The following is a 20,935-nucleotide window of genomic DNA, read 5'->3' as shown; positions in this document are numbered from 1 at the left end:
ATTGAAGAAGAAATGAAATAAAGACCTTCCAGTATAATCATAAAGTAAGAGAGTTCAAAGTCACTATACTGACCTCAAAAAAACATATTAAATGGAATCCTACACCTAGAAGCAGAGGAAAGATAGCTACCATCACGAGAGCAGAAGAAAAACTTAATTTCACTGAAAGAATAGATTTCCAAAGAATATTCATAACAAATACATTTTTTTTAAAAAAATGAAAGGAGTAAGTCCAAAATTTTTGAATAAAAACTGTTGTAAATGACCTTCCTTCTCCAACTGAGACACATCTAGGGCTGGAGATGTGATTCAAACACTAAAGCACAAATCCCTAAGTTCAAACCCCAGTACTGCCATAAAAAAAAATTTAAAAACACGAGAACAAAAGCAAAAGAAAGAATGAAAAGATTAAAAAAAATCTGTCAATGTGCTGCCTATAACTTCATATGTGGTGACTCTCACTGAAACTGAAGGATTAAAAATTACAATCCAAGTAAAAGGAAACATAACCTAAGCAGCAGAAGCTATACTTATCTATGGCAAAATGGACCTAAAGATAAAAATACTAAGAACAGAAAAAGAAGATCAGTCTATGGCAGAGAAATCAATTCAACAAGAACACATAACAATTACAAATCTATAGCATTGAAATTTATAAAGCATACCTAGGCAGACCTAAAGGGAGAAAATACAAGCCCCAGTACAATAATTAGCAACAACTTTAAATAATTAGGAGTGACCTCAGGCTCCTTACAAAGTACATCATCCATCCATCCAAGAAAAAATTTAAAAAGAAACATTAGAGTTAAATTATATTCTATGTCAAATGGACTTAACAGCCATTTAAAGACATTCCATATATCTGCACATTTTTTCTAGAATAGACCATACATTAGGTAATGGAAACAGGATTAATAAATTTTGAAAAATGAAATAATAGCGTGTCTTTCCTGATCATAATGAAATTAAAAAATCAACAGCAACAGAAAGTATTAAAATTATATATAAACATAGGAGTAGAACAACATACTTTTTAACAAACAATGATCATTTAAGAAATCAGAAGTGAAATTTTAAACTATCTTGAATTAAATAAAATGGAAATACAACATGCAACAATCTATGAGCAAAAGAGTATTAATAGCAAAGTTTAAAGTAGTAAGTACCTGAAACCAATAAATAGGAATATATCAAATGAATGATCAAGCCACGTGCATGTGCTGATGCCTTTAATCCTAGCTACTCAGGAGGATCGCCATTCAAAGCTAGCCCAGGCAGACAGTTTACCACAAGGCCCTATCTTGACAAAAATCTTTCACAAAAAAAGGGTTGGTGGAGTGGCTCAAGTTGTAGGCCCTGAATTCAAGCCCTAATCACACACACACACACACACACACACACAAAGATCAAATGATTCATTTCAATGGCCTAGCTAAACAAGAACAAAATATAAAACTAGCAGAAGGAAAAGAAATCAATTAAGATCAGAGAAGAAACAGATGAAATACAAACTAAAAGAATAATATAAAGAATTAATGAAACAGAAAGGTGGTTCTATTTTTTTTTCTTCCTTTATTGTTATGCTGGGTGGGATACAGTGTGGCATTTACAAAGGTTCTTACCATGTGTCAAACACATACTTGAATTCATCCTCTCCATGGTTCTCCTTTATCCCCCTCTTCCCTGATTCCTGGAATAGCATCAACAAGTATCATTTTTACAGTTGGTTCTTAAATGACAGAAATAAAATCGATAAAAGGATTAGCTAGACTAATGACAAAAAGTCAGAGATGGGCACCAAGAGAGACACAAAGAGCCCAAATAAATAAATAAATGGGAAAATCATAATCAGGCAGACCTAAAAGGAGATACAAGCCTCGGTGATGGCTTGTAGATGGGAAAAGGAGACATTACAACTGACAGCAGAAACTCAAATCACTGGAGGAGTGGGCTTAAGCAATATAAGAGCACCTGTCTAGCAATAGTGAGATCCTGAACTGAAACAAACAAACAAACAAAAAAGACACAGAAACTCAAATAAGCATTGGTATTATTTTGAAAATAGTATGATAGCTCTGTAGTCACAGGCTGGTCACCTAGGTGGTACACAATTGTGCATCTCCCCCAGGCAGGGTCTATGAGCAGTGATCTGGAAAGGTGGACTTACAAATTCAAACTATACTACAGAGCCATAGCAATAAAAACAGCATGGTACCCATTCAAAAACAGATATGAAGACCAGTGGAACAGAACTGAGGACCTGAATATGAACCTATGCAGTTACACCCACTTAATTTTTGACAAAGGCACCAAAAATAGATAATAGAGAAAAGACAGCCTCTTCAACAAATGTTACTGGGAAAACTGAATATCTGCCTGCAAAAAAAATTGAAAGTAGATCCATGTTTGTTGCCCTGTACAAGTATCAAAAAAACTGGATTAAGGACCTTAATATAAGAACTGAAACCTTGAAGCCAGTACAAAAAAAAGAGTAAAAACACTGGAAGCAAGAGGCATAAGCAGTGACTTCCTCAGCAGAACTCAGCAACAAAGACAAGGGATTAACAGGAAATTAAAAGGCTTCTGCACAACAAAAAAAGTGGTTTCTAAATTGAAGAGGCCACCCACAGAATGGGAGAAATTCTTTGCTAGCTATATGTCAGACAAGGGACTGATAACCAGAATATACAGGGAGCTCAAAAAACTAAATTCCTCAAACCTCAATGAACAGATAAACAAATGGGCAACTGAACTAAACAAAACTTTTTCAAAAAAAGAAAAAGTTTTCATGGCCAAAACCACATGAAAAAATGCTCAGTATCACTGGCCTTAAAGGAAATGCAAATCCAAACAACATTAAGATTCTACCTCACTCTGTTACAATGGGTACTATCAAGAACACCACCAACAACAAACTGTTGGTGAGGTTGCAGGGAAAAGGAACCCTCAAACACTGCTGGTAGAAGTGTACATTTGTAAAACCACTATGGAAAAAATTAGCTAGCATTTGTTGCCCTTAATGCAGAGAAACTAAAGCAGATACCTTAAAAGCAACTGAGGCCAATAGGAAAAGGGGACCAGGAACTAGAGAAAAGGTTAGATCAAAAAGAATTAACCTAGAAGGTAACACACACGCATAGGAAATTAATGTGAGTCAACTCCCTGTATAGCTATCCTTATCTCAACCAGCAAAAACCCTTGTTCCTTCCTATTATTGCTTATACTCTCTTTTCAACAAAATTAGAGATAAGGGCAAAATAGTTTCTGCCGGATTTGGAAGGGGTGGGGGGCAGAAGGAGAGGGTGGAGTGGGTGGTAAGGGAGGGGGTTGGGGCAGGGGGGAGAAATGACCCAAGCCTTATATGCACCTATGAATAATAAAACAATAAAAAGAAAGAAAACATTATAGAGGCTCCTTAAAATAGTAAAAATAGATCTACCATACCCTTCAGCAAGATCACGCCTAGGGATATATCCAAAGTAATGTAAGTCAATTTACAACAGAAACACCTGCACATCCATATTTACTACAGCACTATAAATAACTAAGCTATGGAAACACCTAACACGCCCCACAACTGACAAAAGGATTAAGAAAATGTAGTGTTTATATACAAATGGAATTTTACTCAGCCACAAAGAAAAATGAAATTTTGTCACTCACAGGTAAAAGGATGGAACTGGAGAACATCATCCTAAAAATGAAGTTAGCCATACTCAGAAGGCTTAAGCTGCATGTTCTCTCTCAAATGTGGAACACAGACTTAATACAAATAGAGCAATATTATAAAACACTGGTCACACTAAGGGCAGATCACAAAAGAGGGGTAGGACAAAAGAAGGAAACTAAGAAATAGTATATGGGTGATATACTCTCTATACAAGAATAAATACAGAAATCTTAAACCGGCTCAACCCATCATAACAAAGGGACTAAAGTAGAATGTAGATAATTAGAGGAAATGAATCAATTGGGGGTATAACACATATATACATGGAAATAGCACAAGGATACTCCCTGTATAGATATCTTGATCTCAAACAAAAATGTCATGTTTTTCTTTTTATCTTTTCTTTTCTGCAAAATCAGACAACAATAGTCAGGAACAGGTCCTGCCCAGAAGGTAGGAGAGGCAGGTGGCAGGGAAAGGGACAGCAGTGTATGTAGAATGCATATAAATCCAGCAATGGGGGGGAAGCAGGAAGAGGAGAATACAGGAGAAGTGACAGAGGGGGTGAATTCAGGTATGATATAGTTGATAATATTGTAGGACCCTTTATAAATCCCACAATGTACCCTCACCTGGCACAACAATAAAGGAAAGAAAATGGTATATTAATAAGCTGGAAAAAAAACTTAGAAGTTAAAAAAGTATTGGACACAAAAGACCTACCACAATTGAACCAAGGGTATTAAAAAAATAGACCAATAGTAATAATGAAATCTGTAACAAATAAAAGCCTGGGTATAGCTTCACTACTGCATTATACCAAAAATTTGAATAACTATCACAAACTCTCTTAAGTTACTTTAAAATGGATGAGGAAAGAATTATTCCAAACATATTGTATTAGGCCAGTACTACCCTGATACAAAAACAGGGTAAGAAAACATGAAAAAATAGCACGGCAAGCTAATATATATGCTCAACATAGATGCAAAAATTTACAAAAACAAACAAACCAAAAAAGTCTAGTAAACTGAACCCAACACTACATTAAAAAAATTCTTCACCATGACCTAGGGTGATTCAAGGATGATTAGGTATATAAAACATCAGTAAACATGATTATCAAATGGAAAAAGGACAAATACCTGTGGTCATCTCAACTGATGCAGAAAAGAGATTAATGAAATTCAGTATTCCTTCATGATAAAAATACAAGCCAATCAGGCACACAGGAGCACCTGTAGCAAAGATGATTTACAGCAAGCCAACAGCTAACATTACACCAAATGGAAAAAAGCAGAAAGCTTTCTTAGACCCAGAATAAGAGAAATACACCTGTTAGAAATATCTTTAAGATATTGGGGTATCACAAAAAAGATAAGACAACTCAGAAGTCAATAGGCAAGGCAAAATTTACTTCTACAAAAAAAAATTTACTTCTACAACCAATAAAGAGCCTGGAAAGCAGGCACAAAAGGGGAAAAGTCCACTGGGGTTTTATTGCTAATGCAATGCTGCCTCCTCCCTGGATGGGCAGGTTTTGAGTTCATGGTCTACTCGGTTGACTAATTGGAAAGGGGGCTGGGGTTGAGGGCAAGTTTAAAAGTTCAGGGATGCAATACTCCCTCTTGTCAGCTCCAGAACCAGGACATCTAGCAGAATTTTTCCTGGCTGAGCATAACAACCTTTTGTTTTTAAGGGTTAGGTAGAATCCATGAAGCAAGCATATGGGAAGTTAGTGAGTCAGTTATTAATGATTAAATCCTTTTACAGAAAAGACCCAGCCTAAGCTGATTCACAATGCCACTTCCACCACTTTTATTCAATGCAAAGAGTTAAGAGAAACAGAAAATAGAAACTGGAAAAAAAGTCAAATTGTCACTATTTGCAGATGACATTATCTTATGTATAGAAAAACCCTAAAACTTACACCAAAAAAATAAATGAATTCAAGAAAGCTGCAAACTAGAAAATCCACATGCAAAAGTCAGTACCATTGCTATATACCAACAGCAAATTATCTGAAGTAGAAATCAAAGAAGAGATCCAATTAGCAATAGGAAAAAAATTAATGTAAGACCTAGGAAAATACATAAACACAGATATGAACACAGATTTCTACACAAATGTGATAAAACTTTAAAATGCTGGAAAGCTTTTGATACTGACTGAGAACATTCAAGGGAAGGGTCCCAAATGCATGTTCAGCAAGTAAATCAAAAAGCAGCTACCCCTTGCATGTCCAAAGTGAGGCACTGTTGTGTTGGCCAGAAGGTCTTCTCTCCTTCTTTTTCTTTTCCCATGGATCTTTTGGTGCCTCCCTCGCTCCTTTCACCCAGAAACTTGCATCAAAGAAAGGATATCTTTTGTATAGATCACTAAGAATAACACAAACCTGTTGAGTTACTGTTTATTACAGGACATCCATCATACTGCTCAGTCTTTGACAGGATTGGGGTGGGAGGTGGGAGACAGGTGAAGAGGCATATGATAAAGTACAAGAGCACACAGGAAGCTTTTGAATGGGACTAATGGATGGAGATGCTGAGCACTGCCTCCAAACACTACAATGCTCAGTCAAAAGGAGCACCCTGGAGTGCACAGTTGTACACCAACCTATTTTGAGAGGTCCTGACCTAAGGTGTTGTTGGGAATTCTGGGCAAAATGTCTATCTGCTAAAGGTTTCCACTACAAAAGAAAATTTAATGTGAGGAACTTCTTAAAGTTTGCATTAGCATTGGAATAAAAGCAAATGAATATTAAACAGCAGGAAAGCACCTTCACAGCTCTGGCTGTGGCTAGCAGTTTGAATTGGACCACTGAAGGCAACTTTCAAGCTCCCACCAACCTCTTTCTGTAGAACCCGCAATCCTGGCAGCTCCTTCCACTTGGATGATTGACCAAGGGCCTTAGCATCAGGTTCCCGTGGGGAAGCAGATACAGCATTCTGAATGTTGCCTTTGGTGGTTCTTCTCTTTCCAGAATTGAGTAGGTGATACATAACACCAGCACCATGAAGATGGTGCCTAGCAAGATCATGCTTCTGGATAGCCAGCCTGAGAAGGAAAGCCATCAGAACCTGGCACACCCATCCAGGCTGTCCATACAGCCTTGTGGGTTAGAGAGAGAGAGTGAGAGACCAGATCAAGATGCTGTGCACATTGGAGCAAAGCTACTCCCACTTCTACATGTATATACAGGATAGTGCTGAGGCCTTGGTCCCACACAGAACCTAGCCATTCCGGTCCCAGCCTCCCAGTGCTCCTATACTCCCTGCCAAGGATGGCTGTACCTCCCCTCCCATGCTCAGCTATGTGAAGATCAAGAAGACCTTGGAAGAACTGAAGTTGGAAAATCTGCCCAGGGAGATGGTGAGAAAGCATGTCTCTGGCTGGTCTCATAGACCCCAATGTAAAGACCAAAACCATCACAGACCTGATAAAAGGAATTTCCCTCAAAGAGTAACACCTCCTGGAGTGGTGTCAAGTAGACAAAACTGCTCTCCAAAATCCCTTCGATCAGAATGATCAGGAAAAAGTAAATAGATCCCATCTTGAAATCTGTTAGAGAGCCATGTCTGTTTATTGATTTTCATGCCTGCTTTCCTTAAAAGAGAGATTGTTGTAAGTACTCCTGAGTGTGATGGTTTTGGAATCTGCCAGAGGCATGAAGATACACAGTACAACAGCTAAGCTCCTTGGCTTGCCAGAGATATTTTGGTGACCTCAGGTTTCCTTTCCTCTAAGACAGGAGTTTGCACAGGGGACTGTTGTCTGCCCAAGGAGATAGTTGGCAACATCTGCTGACAGATTTGGCTATCACACTGGAGAAGAGTTGCTTCTAACATCTAGTGGGAAAAGATCAGGGATGCTATTCAATATCCCAGGTGCATAGGAAGGCCCCCCAGAGGCAACCGTCCAGCCTAATCTTTAGCATTGAAGTTGAGAAACCCTCCCTTAATATGAAACTGTCCATTCATCTGTCCATTTATCTACCTGCATGTTTACTTTCTGTTTCTATCTACATATCTAAATCTTATCTATTTAAGTAACATACCATTGTTTGTTACCTGTGACAAGCTATGACTACTTATTTAATCTATATATCTTCTTCTGTCTGCCTATCTGTATCTATCCATCCATTTATGAAACACAGCACATATCCAGAGTTAGCTAAAATGTCCTTTACTTATTAGACATTTTATTCCTTTTAATTTCTGGCATTTAGGGATGTAGCTCAGTGGCTGAATGCTTGCCTAGCATGCTCAAGGGTTCCATCCTAGTGCTGTAATCAATCAATCAATCAAACAATAATCAACTAATCAATCAGTAACAATTTTCAGGCAAATCTGAAAACCTTAGGATACTCAGCAAAGTTATTTTCTGGATGACCTTGATTTTTAGTGATTCCTAGTGGGATGAGAAACAGCAATTTTGCCTCTCCCCCTAACAAAAAGTTCAGTCCAATATTAGTAATGCTGACAGAAGTAACTGTATCTAAGAGGAGTGAAGTCCTGTTTTGTGTATGTGTTCCTTAATGAGGAGGCTTTTAAAAATCCATTAACATCTGGGTAAACAAATTTGTTTTCATTCTTTTCAAAGGTGCACACCAAGACACTGAGTTGACTGCAAAGGTACGTGTGACAACATCCTTCCTACCATTTGTGTGTACTTTGTCTCATAAGTGGCAGAAAGGAGGACAGCTACTGAAAGGCAACAGAGCAGAAAAGGCAGGAAAATCCAATTCAAACAAGGAGGGATCCAATGAGGCTATACTGAAAATTGTGCAGGATTTACACACATTCTTATCCTCAGCAGGATGTGCTTTCACCTGTGCTGTAAATATTTTCAGGTGCTCCTTATTCAAGTTTTTACCTTTATTAAAAACTGTGTTACTAGTCTGGGGTGCAGAGAAGTTTTAGACCTCTTTCCTAGCATGAATAAGGCCCTGGGTTCTACCACCAAAACAGGAAAGCAACGGACAACAAACAAGACTTCCTTCTCTAGGCTTTTACATATCCATTTGCCAGGGTTTTATTTCCTTCATCCTGTTTTTTGTTATTTGGGGTTTTTTTCCCATTTTGGCTATGTCTTCTCTCTGGTGGGTACCCTCTGTTAGTCCCAGATTTTATGTGTCACAACCCAAGGAACAGTTCTAAAGGGAGAAGTGACTAAGCATCAGTCATAGCTAATTCAGATTCCATCTCTACTCAGAAAAGAAGACCCAAATGTGCTAGTAGTTGTATCCCTAGCTACCATTTCTACATAATATAGCACAATGGCCCTCAAGACTGAGTTGCTGATCAAAATGAAGGACCTGCATGAGCAAATAGAACCTAAGGAATATGTGGTGGGTGCGGGGGAGGACCCTTGGACCATGACCTCCCAGTGAAAAAGACAGAAAGTGGAATTCCCAAGTAGAACTGTATGTTGGAACAAGGTACGATAGCTCCAACTCACATCTCAGAGGGAGGCTAAGTCAGGAGGATTGCCTGAGATAAGGAGGCTGACACCAGCCCAGGCAACCTGGCCAACACCCATTAAATAAACAAAACATAAAGGTAGTGGGCAGGTGGAAGGTGTAGGAACCACAATTTCTAACTCTGTAGAAACTCTACACTATAAGGACATTTGTATTTGGCTTTCATGCAAGACAAGGAAATGTGACCCAGTCAGAATGAGTAAGCCCTCTTCATTAATTCTGTTTTCCAACATTTCTACATGGATAAAATCCACTGACAAGGTGATTCCAAGATGGTGACTAGAGGGAGGAAGCAGAAAGCGTGCTTCCGAAAGTAAAATCTTGGAGAAACCTTGTAGGAAAAACCACCAAGAAGAGGTAAAACTCCAACACCACCACACCCACAGCCCGCACATAGCATCTCCACTCATGTTAAATGGAGTAACCAGGAGGGCTCTAGCACTGCCAGATGCCAGCACCTAACCAGCTTGGGAGAAGCAGACTACCAGGTGAGCTAAGCAACATCTGGTACTCCCACTGACAACCCTGGGCCAGCTCAGCATAGCCCCCTGGACAGACCGACCTCCACCCAGGGGAAAACGAAAAAAAAACTGAATAATAAACAATAACAATAAAAAAGACACATACCAAAGAGGGCAGGGTGCCATGAGCACTGAAGAGGGGAGGAGGGGAAATCCCTCAAGTAACTGTAAATAAACAAGCGGGCCAGAGAAGGCAAGAGTAGTGGCACCCACCCAGCAACCAGGAGCAGGAAAGCTTGTAAAAGTGGTGGTGAGAGGAAAACTCCACAGGAGAGGGGGGAAGACCCACTTCCCATGTGAAGTGTAAATAAACACTCAGACCTGAGAAAGCCGGTGTGCTTGGAAAGGGGAACGCTTTTAACAGTGGCGGTCACACCCAGGAGAACTCTAAGTAAACAAATCCTAGGGGCTAGGTGAGTGAAAAGCTCATTCCTGAGATCTGCATAAATAAAGCCTCCAGCAACAGCAGGCTGACAGCAGCAGGCAGGTGAGCCGCAGCCTCAGACAGACATTCACAAAGCTGTCTCCAGACTCTTTTTTTTCCCTAATCCTTTGATGAGACAACAACCTAACTATACCTGCACACTGAAAAACTTACTGAAACTCTACTGCATCTGAACTCGGGACACTTTGTTGTGTTTTGGGAGTTTTTTTGCTCTTTTGGTTTTTTTCCTTTTGACGAGACAACAACAGAACTACTTCTGAGACACCATCTCTAGGATTGGAGGCTGAGGGAGGAACACCAAAATTATTAAGATTAAAACTTTATTGATTTGAACTTGGAGATTTTTTTAAATTTTTATTTTATTTATTTTTGTTTATTTTTATCCTATGTCTCTAAAATGCCTGCTTAGTTTACTGTTGATTAGTACACTATCTCTCCCCATTTATATCTTTTTGTTTGTTTGTTTGTTTTGTCTTTTTTTACTTCTTCATTTGTTTTTCCCTTTTCTTTACCTTCTTTGCTTTCCCTCTCCTCTCACCCTTCCAATCTAAAAATCATCATTGTTATTATTACAAGCTAGAAAATACTTAATTGTACACAGTACAAGGACAGTAATAATACCAAGGGCAATGATGGGAAGACAGAAAAAACAGGGAAACCAGTTTCCCCACAGCAAAAAATTAGTACAGGAGCCAGAGGGAAATGAAGAAAATAGATACTCGGATCCAGATTCCCAGGAATGCAGGGGTGGTTCAACATATGAAAATCAATAAATGTAATAAACCTCATTAACAGAAGCAAAGACAAAAACCACTTGATCATCTCAGTAGATGCAGAAAAAGCCTTTGATAAGATCCTACACCATTTCATGATAAAAACTCAAACAAACTAGGAATAAAAGGAAAGTACCTCAACATCATAAAAGATATATATGACAAACCTACAACAAGCATTATACTTAAGGCGAAAAACTGAAACCATTCCCTCTAAAATCAGGAACAAGAGAAGGATGCCCACTATTGGCACTCCTATTCAACATAGTACTGGAATTCTTAGCCAGAGCAACTAAGCAAGAAACAGGAATAAAAGGAATACAAATAGATAAAGAAACTGTCAAAATATCCCTATCTGCAGATGATATGATCCTATACCTTAAAGACCCAAAAAACTCTACTCAGAAGCTCCTAGACACCATTGACAGCTATAGCAAGGTAGCAGATATAAAATCAACATAGAAAAATCATTAGCATTTCTATATACTAATAATGAACAAACTGAGAAAGAATATATGAAAACAATTCCATTTACAATAGTCTCAAAAAAAAAAAAATCAAATACCTAGGTGTAAACTTAACAAGGGATGTGAACAACCTCTACAAGGAAAACTATAAACTTCTGAAGAAAGAGATTGGGGAAGACTATAGAAAGTGGAGAGATCTCCCATGCTCATGGTTTGGTAGTAAAAATGTCTATACTCCCAAAAGTAATCTACATATTTAATGCAATTCCCGTCAAAATCCCAATGACATTCATGAAAGAAATTGAAAAAATCTACCATTAAATTTATATGGAAACTGAAGAGGCCATGCTGGAAGAATCACGATAACAACTTCAAACTATATTACAAAGCAATAACAATAAAAACAGCATGGTACTGGCACAAAAACAGACATGAAGACCAGTGGAACAGAATAGAGGACCCAGATATGAAGCCACACAACTATAACCAACTTGTCTTCGACAAAGGTGCTAAAAATATACGATGGAGAAAAGACAGCCTCTTCAACAAAAACTGCTGGGAAAACTGGTTAGCCATCTGCAAAACACTGAAACTAGATCCGTGTATATCACCCTATTCCAGTACTAACTCAAAATGGATCAAGGACCTTAATATCAGACTCCAAACTCTAAAGTTGGTACTGGACATAGTAGGAACTACTCTGGAATTAATAGGTATAAGCAAGAACTTTCTCAATGGAACCCCAGAAGCTCAGCAACTAACAGATAGCATAGATAAATGGGACTTCATAAAACTAAAAAGCTTTTGCTCAACAAAAGAAATGGTCTCTAAACTGAAGAGAACACCCACAGAGTGGGAGAAAATATTTGCCAGCAACACCTCAGACAAAGGACTGATAACCAGAAAATATAGGGAACTTAAAAAACTAAATTCTCCCAAAATTAATGAACCAATAAAGAAATGGGCAAGTGAACTAAACAGAACTTTCTCAAAACAAGAAATTCAAATGGCCAAAACACACATGAAAAAATGCTCACCATCTCTAGCCATAAAGGAAATGCAAATTAAAACTACACTAAGATTCCACCTCACCCCTGTTAGAATCAGCAACACCACCAACAACAGGTGTTGGCGAGGATGCAAGGAAAAAGGAACCCTCTTACACTGTTGGTGGGAATGTAAACTAATACAACCACTCTGGAAAAATATTTGGAGGCTACTTAAAAAGCTAAACATTGATCTACCATTTGATCCAGCAATACCACTCTTGGGGATATACCCAAAAGAATGTGACACAGGTTACTCTAGAGGCATCTGCACACCCATGTTTATTGCAGCACTATTCACAATAGCCAAGTTATGGAAACAGCCAAGATGCCCCACTACTGACAAATGGATTAAGAAAATGTGATATTTATACACAATGGAATTTTATGCAGCCATGATGAACGAAATGCTACCATTTGCAGGTAAATGGATGGAATTGGAGAAAATCATTCTGAGTGAGGTTAGCCTGGCCCAAAAGACCAAAAATGGTATGTTCTCCCTCATATGTGGACATTAGATCAAGGGCAAACACAACAAGCGGACTGGACTTTGATCACATGATAAAGCGAGAACACACAAGGGAGGTATGAGGATAAGTAAGACACCTAAAAAATTAGCTAGCATTTGTTGCCCTCAACTCAGAGAAACTAAAGCAGATACTTTAAAGCAACTGAGGCCAATAGGAGAAGGGGACCATGAGCTAGGGAAAAGGTAGTTCGAGAAGAATTAACTTAGAAGATAACACACATGTACAGGAAATCAATGCATGTCAACTCCCTGTATAGCAATCCTTTCCTCAACTAGCAAACACCCTTGCTCCTTCCTATTATTGCTTATACTCTCTCTTCAACAAAATTAGAGATAAGGGCAGAATAGTTTCTGCCTGGTAGCGAGGTGTAAGAGTGGGTCAGGGAGGGAATCGCCGAGATTAATGGAGAGGGCAGGGGGAAAGGGGTGAGAAATGACCCAAACAATGTGTGCACATATGAATAAAATAATAATTAAAAAAAAATCCTATGACAAATTAGGTTAAGTAGGTATATCCCATTTAATTTTATTTCCAATAGGTATATTCCTCCTACCCCAACTAAAATCCAGTGTAGTTAATTGTGTAGCTTTCATCGTGTTACCTGTCCTCACAGAATACCAAATTCAAATATCCAAAACCAGATAAATCCAACAGTGGATCATAAAGTGCCTTGTCAGACAAAAGGAATCACATGTTCAACTCCCAAGAGCTGTATCTAAGTGAGCTGTGTTGTCACAGGAGATATGACAAGAAAAGAACTAATACCAATACTCCTCAAACTCTTCCATGTAATAGAAAGGGAAAGACCACTAACAATCTCAATTTATGAAGCCTGTATTACACTTATCTCAAAACCAAACAATGACACAACAACAACAAATAAATACAAGTCAAACTCTTCGGTGAATTTAAATGCAAAAATTCTCAACAAAATACTGGCAAACCAAATTCAACAACATATCAAAAACATCATATGTCATGATCAAGTCTGTTTCATCCCAGGGATAGTGTAATATATGCAAATCACTAAATGTAGTACAGTATATTAACACAAGTAAAGACAAAAACCATGTGATCATCTCAACATATTCAGAAAAATCCTTGAACAAAATTTAACACTCTTTTATGATAAAAGTTCTGAAGAAACCAATAATAGAAAGAATATACCTCAACATAAAAAAGCTATATACAGCAAGCCTATAGCCAACATCATACTAAATGGAGAAAAACTGAAACTGTTTTCTTTCAAGTCAGGAATGAAACAAGATTATCCACTCTTTCCACTCTTTTTCAACATAATCCTGGATTTCCTAGCCAGAGCAATCAGAAAGAAGAAATAAAATTAATGTAGATAGGAAAGGAAAAATCAAACTATCCCTATTTGCTGATAACATGATCTTATATTTAAAAGATGTGAAAAATTCCTAGACACCATAAAACAGCTTCAGCAAAGTAGCAGGATGCAAAATCAATTCACAAAACTCAGTAACCTTTCTACACACCAACAAAGAACAGACTGAGAAAGAATATAAGAAAACAATTCCATTTCCAGTAATAAACTTAACAAAGGAAATAAAAGACCTCTATAATGAAAACTATAATCCATTCAGAAAAAAATCAAAGTAGACTACAAAATATGGAAGGATGCTCACAGGCTGGCAAAATCAGTATTGTAAAAACGGTTACATCATCAAAAGCAATCTACTCGTTCAAAGTGATCCACATCAAAATTCCAATGATGTTCATCACAGAGATTAAAAAATTAACCCTACAGTTTATGTTGAAGCACAAAAGACCTCAAATAGTCAAGGCAATACTAAGTAAAAACACGTATCACAATACCTAACTTCAAACTATACTTCAGAGCCATAGCAATAAAAACAGCATAATACTGGAAACAAACAAACAAAAAAAACCAGATATGAAGAACAAGGTATGGAGTAGAAGACCTAGATATGAATCCATGTTTGCAAAGGAATCCAAAATACAGGATGATAACAGCCTCTTCAGCAAATATTGCTGCAGAAAACTCAAAGTAGATCCTTGTCTCTTACTCTGCACAAATATCATTTTAAAGTGAATTAACAACTTTCATACAAGGCCTGAAACTATGAAACAACTACCGTAAGTGGAAGGAAATACAATGAAACATATAGGCCTAGACAACAACTTCCTAAATGGAACTCCAATAGCTCAGAAAATAAAAGAAAGGATGAACAATCTTAGAAGTTTCTGCACTGCAAAAGAAACAGTCTTAAGAAACTGCCCACAGAATGGGAAAAATCTTTGCCAGTGATTCATCTGATAAGGGACTAATATCCAGAATCTACAGGGAATACCCCCAAAAGAATCAAACAACCCAATGAAAAAATAAGCACATAAATTGAATTGGGAATATTCAACAAAAGAGATACAAATGGCTAATAAATACATGAAAAAGTGCTCAACTTCCCTGGCCATAAAAGAAATACAAATCAAAACTATACAAAGATTTCATCTCATCCCAGTCAGAATAGCTATCATCAGTAACATAAACAACAAAAAATGTTGGCGAGAATGCAATGAAATAGGAAACCTATTGTAAGGGAATGTAAATTAGTACATTTATTATAAGAACAATATAAAGACTCCTTAAACTAAAAATCAAACTGCCATATAATGCAGTGATACCACACCTGGGCATAAATTCCAAGAAATGTAAGTCAGGATAGCAGGATACAATAGAGTCACTTGCACACTGATGTTAATGCAGCACTGTTCACAATAGCTAGGCTATGGAAATAACCCTAAAATGGGTGAATGAATTAAGAAAATGTAATATATATAATAGAATTTTATTTAGTCATAAGAAGAATGAAACCATGTGATCTGATGGTAAATGGATGGAATTGGAGGACATCATGTTAACGGAAGTAAGTCAAAAAGACAAAGCCCATGTGTTTTTTCTCATATGTTGAAGACAGAGCCAAAAGATAAACATATACACAAAAACAAACATGATCATATAATGTTTGTATGTACCCCATAACGGGGAGAGGAGGAAAAGGCAAACAGAATGATAGTCAACAATATCAAAATGCACTACACCTCTGTAAGTAGAGGACATAACAACATGTATTGAAAGCTGTTGAATGAGGAGTGAGGGGGAAAAGGCAAGGAGGAATAACAGAGCACTTGAACTGACCAAGTTTAAATATATTTACAGCTGGGATACACTGAGAGATCCCTTTGAACATTGACTTTGGAATCACAAATTAAAGACAGGACTGTAAAACAAGGACAGCGTGGGAAGGGTGAATGAAGGAGATGAAGGTGAGGAAATATGGTTGATGAACTTCATATACATTCATGGAACAGAACCATCAGCTCTCTTGCAATTGCTTGAAGTGGAGAAGGGAAGTGGTTACAGTGAGGTGATAGTGAGGACAATCTAACCAATGTACAATGTAAGGCTACTAGGAATTGGTACAATGAATCCCCACAGTACAATGAATATGTGCTAATATAATGCAAGAAAAGAAAAGCATATCACAGAGGGTTTAGATACCTTGCACAGCACTTGCTTTTGTCAATAAAGTTTTATGCAAAAGACACACTCATTCCTTTACATGTGAACTACTGTGACTTCATAGGATATTAGCAAAGCTGAGTTGTTAAAACAGTGATCATATAACGTACAAAGTCTTAACTACTTACTTTCTGGCTTTTTTGTTTTTGCAGCGCTATAGTTTGAACTTAAGGCCTCATGCTTCCAAGGAAGGTGCTCTTACCACCTGACCCACTCCACAAGCCCTCCTCTGTAATAACTTTTTTCCAAGATAAGGTTGGCTTCTTTTTCCCAGTGACCCTCCTAAGCTATGCCTCCTGACTAGTTACAATTACAGGCATGAACCACCAGTGCACAGCACTTTCTGGCTCTTGACAGAACATTTGCCAACCTCTGATAACACTACATCAGGTGATAAGACAGAGCACAATGCAGACAAATGCTTGTGATTGTAGCAAGGGCTCTGATGAGGGCAAAACTGAGGGCATGTCATTCACCCATGGTGACAAGCTCTGGGAATGTTTCATGTACAAAGTAGGAGGGTGAGTGGATGCAAACCAAAGGTTCTGTTGCAGAAGGCTGATGACATGTTGGAAAAGCACAGTAATAGAGGGTTGAAGTTATGTGGACAAGGGAGACAGGATTGGAAGTGCAGAACTGAGGGGCAAATTTGGGGCAGCCATGACAGTTACTATAGGAATGGAGTTATCTTTATCGTGTTAATACTGATACTATGATATCAGCTTTAAATGTCTGCATGTCAGCTGTGCAGTCCTGTAGCACTGGAGTGGTTACCTTTTCTATACAGGAATGGCTAAATATAAAGGGAAAACAGTATTGCCAAAGAAAGTCAGAATCAGAGGGTACCACGTATTGGGTATTTTAAGGGCTATGTGTTTCCCTAAGTCATGAGTGCTGGGGAAAGAAACAGAGCAACCAGAATTTTGTGTGTGTTTTTACTGTGGACCTACCATGATAGAAAAAGCTTTCATGGAAAGTACAGATTACTGACTGACTGAGTTGAGACAGGTTCTCACTGTGCAGCCCAAGCTAGCTTAGAACTCAGTATATAGCCCAGGCTGGCCACAAACTCATGATTCTCTTATCTCAGACTTCTGAAAATGCCCACTTCTACTTTTTCTTTCTTTTTTCTGGGTCTGAGGTTTGAACTCAGGGATTTGTGCTTACAAAGTAGTTGCCCTACCACTGGAGCTACACCGCCAGCTCATTTTGCTCTAGTTATTGTAGAGATGGGAATATATGAAGTATTTGCCAGGCCTGGCCTTAAATCATGATTTTCCCAATCTTAGCTGCCCAAGTAGTGAGCCACCAGCACCAGGCTTTTTCTTTTCTTTGACAAGATCTTTATAACTAATTATGCTCAAAGTCTGCTTGTTTAAAAACATGACTCATTGATTTTCACTATAACACAAATGCTATGAAATATAATATCCCATTCATACATAAAATAAAATTTTTTCAATCATCCTAGTATGACAGTTTTGCAGTTCAAGGAATTAAATACAGAAATGGTGGTCTCAGGATTTTTGGAGAGATTCTTTTACTGGCTTAGGGTGCTGTTTGCTTGATTCTGTTTCATTTTCCTGTTTTTTTGTTTGTTTTTAAGTTTTCAGTTTTTCCTTATAAAACAAGAAAGTCATATAGTCTGGACCATTTTAATTTAGACCACATCTTAGATAAGTGTGTTTTGGTTTTTCATGATATAGTTCATTTTAGCACTATGTGACTGAAATCACACCTTGATCCATGTGTTCCTCTGTCCATGTGCTCTGGGATGTCCTGATGCTGCCTCACCAGAAGTGACTGCTTCATAACTGAGCTCAAACCAGGCTCACATTTTTAGTTCCACAAACATTTACTTAGCAATTGTAAGATAAGCACATAATGCTATAGATTATTACACTCTCCAGTGTCGGTGACGCCACAACCCTATTTTTCTAATTGACTTGATAAATAATGTCATAGCTTTTATGTCTGAGACCCAGCAGCCAGACATTTATGATGTCACATTTATTTGCAAAGTATGCACTGAAACATTGAAAGCATTTCATGTAAAGCAGGGAACAAGATAAGGGTGTCCACTATCACCTTGCTATTCGATAGTAGTATAACTTTTTGCCACAGCATATAGTCAAGAGAAAAAGAAGTAACAAGTGCAATCCCCAGTATCAAAACACAAATGGAAAAGATCTCCAAAAAAAAAGGAATTCTCAAATGATTTTACTTTATATCTAAAGAAACTACAACAAACTAAGTGCAAAGTGAACAGGGTGAAGCAAAGGTTGGAGCACATGTATGTCATATAGAGAATTTTAGTAGGCAAAAAAAAAATCAGCAAACTTAACAGTATTTTAAATTAACAAAATTGACATACTCAACTAGACCAAAAAAATGAGAATATTCAAATACCAAAGTGAGAAATGAAAGAGAAGGAATCATAGCATAGGTTCAGAAATATAAATGATCAAACGGACCATTTTATGAATAGTAATATACCCAGAACTGAATAATGCAGAAGAAATGGACAAATGTTATGGAACATACTAAATCAGAATAGGAAAAAATATTTAAGCCATACGCTTTGTAAGAAGAATACCATAAATATATAAGGAAATTGCATGACTCACTGGCAAAGAATTAAATAATCTGATTGTGAAATGTGCAAAGTGAGCATTTTGCGCACATCTGTCATTCTAGTGTTCAGGAGATTGAGGCTGGAGGTTACCCTGAGCTACAAAGCAAGCTAATCATTTGGCCTCAAAAGGCAAAAAGTATAAAACACATAAAAAGTCATTTCTCAAAAGAACACGTTAACATGCAATGTGTATGTGATAAAGTAAGCAACACTAATCATCAAGAAACAGCCAAGCATATCCACAGTGAGGTATCACCCCAAACATTTTAGAATGACTACTATAAAGAAAGACAAAGGATTATGTAAGTGTCAGGATGTGAGAAAAAGGAACTCTTGTTCTCTGCTAGTGAGAATCAAAGTTGGTCCTGTCTGTATAGGAAATAGTACAGAAATTTCTAAAAAGGAAAAACAAAACTGCCATATGATACAGCAGTCCTACTCTTTACTATATATCCAAAGGAAGTGAAATTGGTATATTAAAAACATCCACACTTTATTTCTTCTTTATTCACAATAGCCAAGAAATGGAAACTGTGTGTTCACTGATGATGGATGAAAGAATAAAGAAATCATGGCATGTGTACAAAATAGAATATAAGTCTGTCTTTAAAAAGAAGGAAAATTCTGTCACCAATGACAACATGAGTGAATACGGAGGACATTATGTTAACAATGAAATAAACTGGATGCAGAGAGACAGAATTCTTATGGACGATCTCATATAGATGCAATCTAAGATGAAAATCAGAAGCACAGAGTAGAATGTTGGATTAGAGTGATCTGGAAAGATGTTGGTCAATGGTGCAACTTATCAGTTATACAAGATAAGTTCTGAGGATGTGGCAACAACTAATATTGTATTTAAACTGAAAACTTACTAGGAAAGTGGCATTCCCAATATAAATATGCTCATGCAATTGTTAACTATATGAATACAATCAAGGGATTGTGGTGCGTATTTCCTTAAGCACATGTACAGTAAATCATCAACCTGTATGCCTTAAACACATTCAATTTTTAGCTGCCAACTGGAAAAAAAAAGGGTGAGCCAAAATAACAATTTTAAAATAAAATATGATTTCCTAGGAAATTACTTTTATCAAAGTAGAGATGGAAATACGAGTTTGTAAATTTACTCAATACAATCATATATGTTATTATTTCTCATCTTATCATATCATGGATGACTATTTGGAAAGGAAGAACATATTTTTAAGGTGCACATTCTTTTACAGTATTTTGACAAAACTCTGAACCATTTTATATCTTGTACCAACATAATTCATTCAAGAAAAAATACTGTATACTAAACATTACCCTCAGAAGAGGGATTACAGCAGTTTTAGAAAGCACTTACTTTATCATTTCAAAAAGTTTTGCATCTGAGACTTTGATATTTCGTGCCATATTCCAGGAAAGATGAACCATGGGTACTAATGATTTCACATTCTGAAGTTTATTCCATTCATACCGTTCCACTGCCAATTTATACTGGCAGGCTAGAAGGGAAAAACAGCAACAGTTATAAAGTCAACCAAAGTAGTAAATAATAAGAAGATGGTTATTACTACATCTCAAGTTCAACACCCATCTGAAAACATTGCATTACATAAAATATTGCATTACATAATGATGATGGCTTTTAAAAAGTTAGGTAAAGAGTACTCAATATGTCAGGCATTATGCTTAGTTGTTTTTACACTTTACACTATTCCATCCTTTCAAGGCCACCTTGATTTTCTAATCCACATTTTGCAGATGGTGAAATCAAGTTAAAAACTGGCCCAAAGTCACAAAG

The 20,935-nt window shown here is 37.3% G+C and overlaps 1 protein-coding gene across 1 annotated transcript in view; it reads right to left on the bottom strand.

Annotated features, from left to right (window-relative positions):
* LOC141419910 (lysine-specific demethylase 6A-like) overlaps nucleotides 1-20,935 on the bottom strand; it is a 78,375-nt gene that overhangs the window by 15,676 nt on the left and 41,764 nt on the right. Inside the window, 1 exon segment of the mRNA XM_074064214.1 lies at nucleotides 20,495-20,636. Within this exon segment, the coding sequence (XP_073920315.1) occupies nucleotides 20,495-20,636 (142 nt within the window).

Source organism: Castor canadensis, chromosome X (assembly GCF_047511655.1).
Source record: "Castor canadensis chromosome X, mCasCan1.hap1v2, whole genome shotgun sequence".
Lineage (NCBI taxonomy): Eukaryota > Metazoa > Chordata > Mammalia > Rodentia > Castoridae > Castor > Castor canadensis.
Note: the sequence above shows the minus strand (reverse complement) of the source record. Positions and strands in the feature narration are given on the sequence as shown.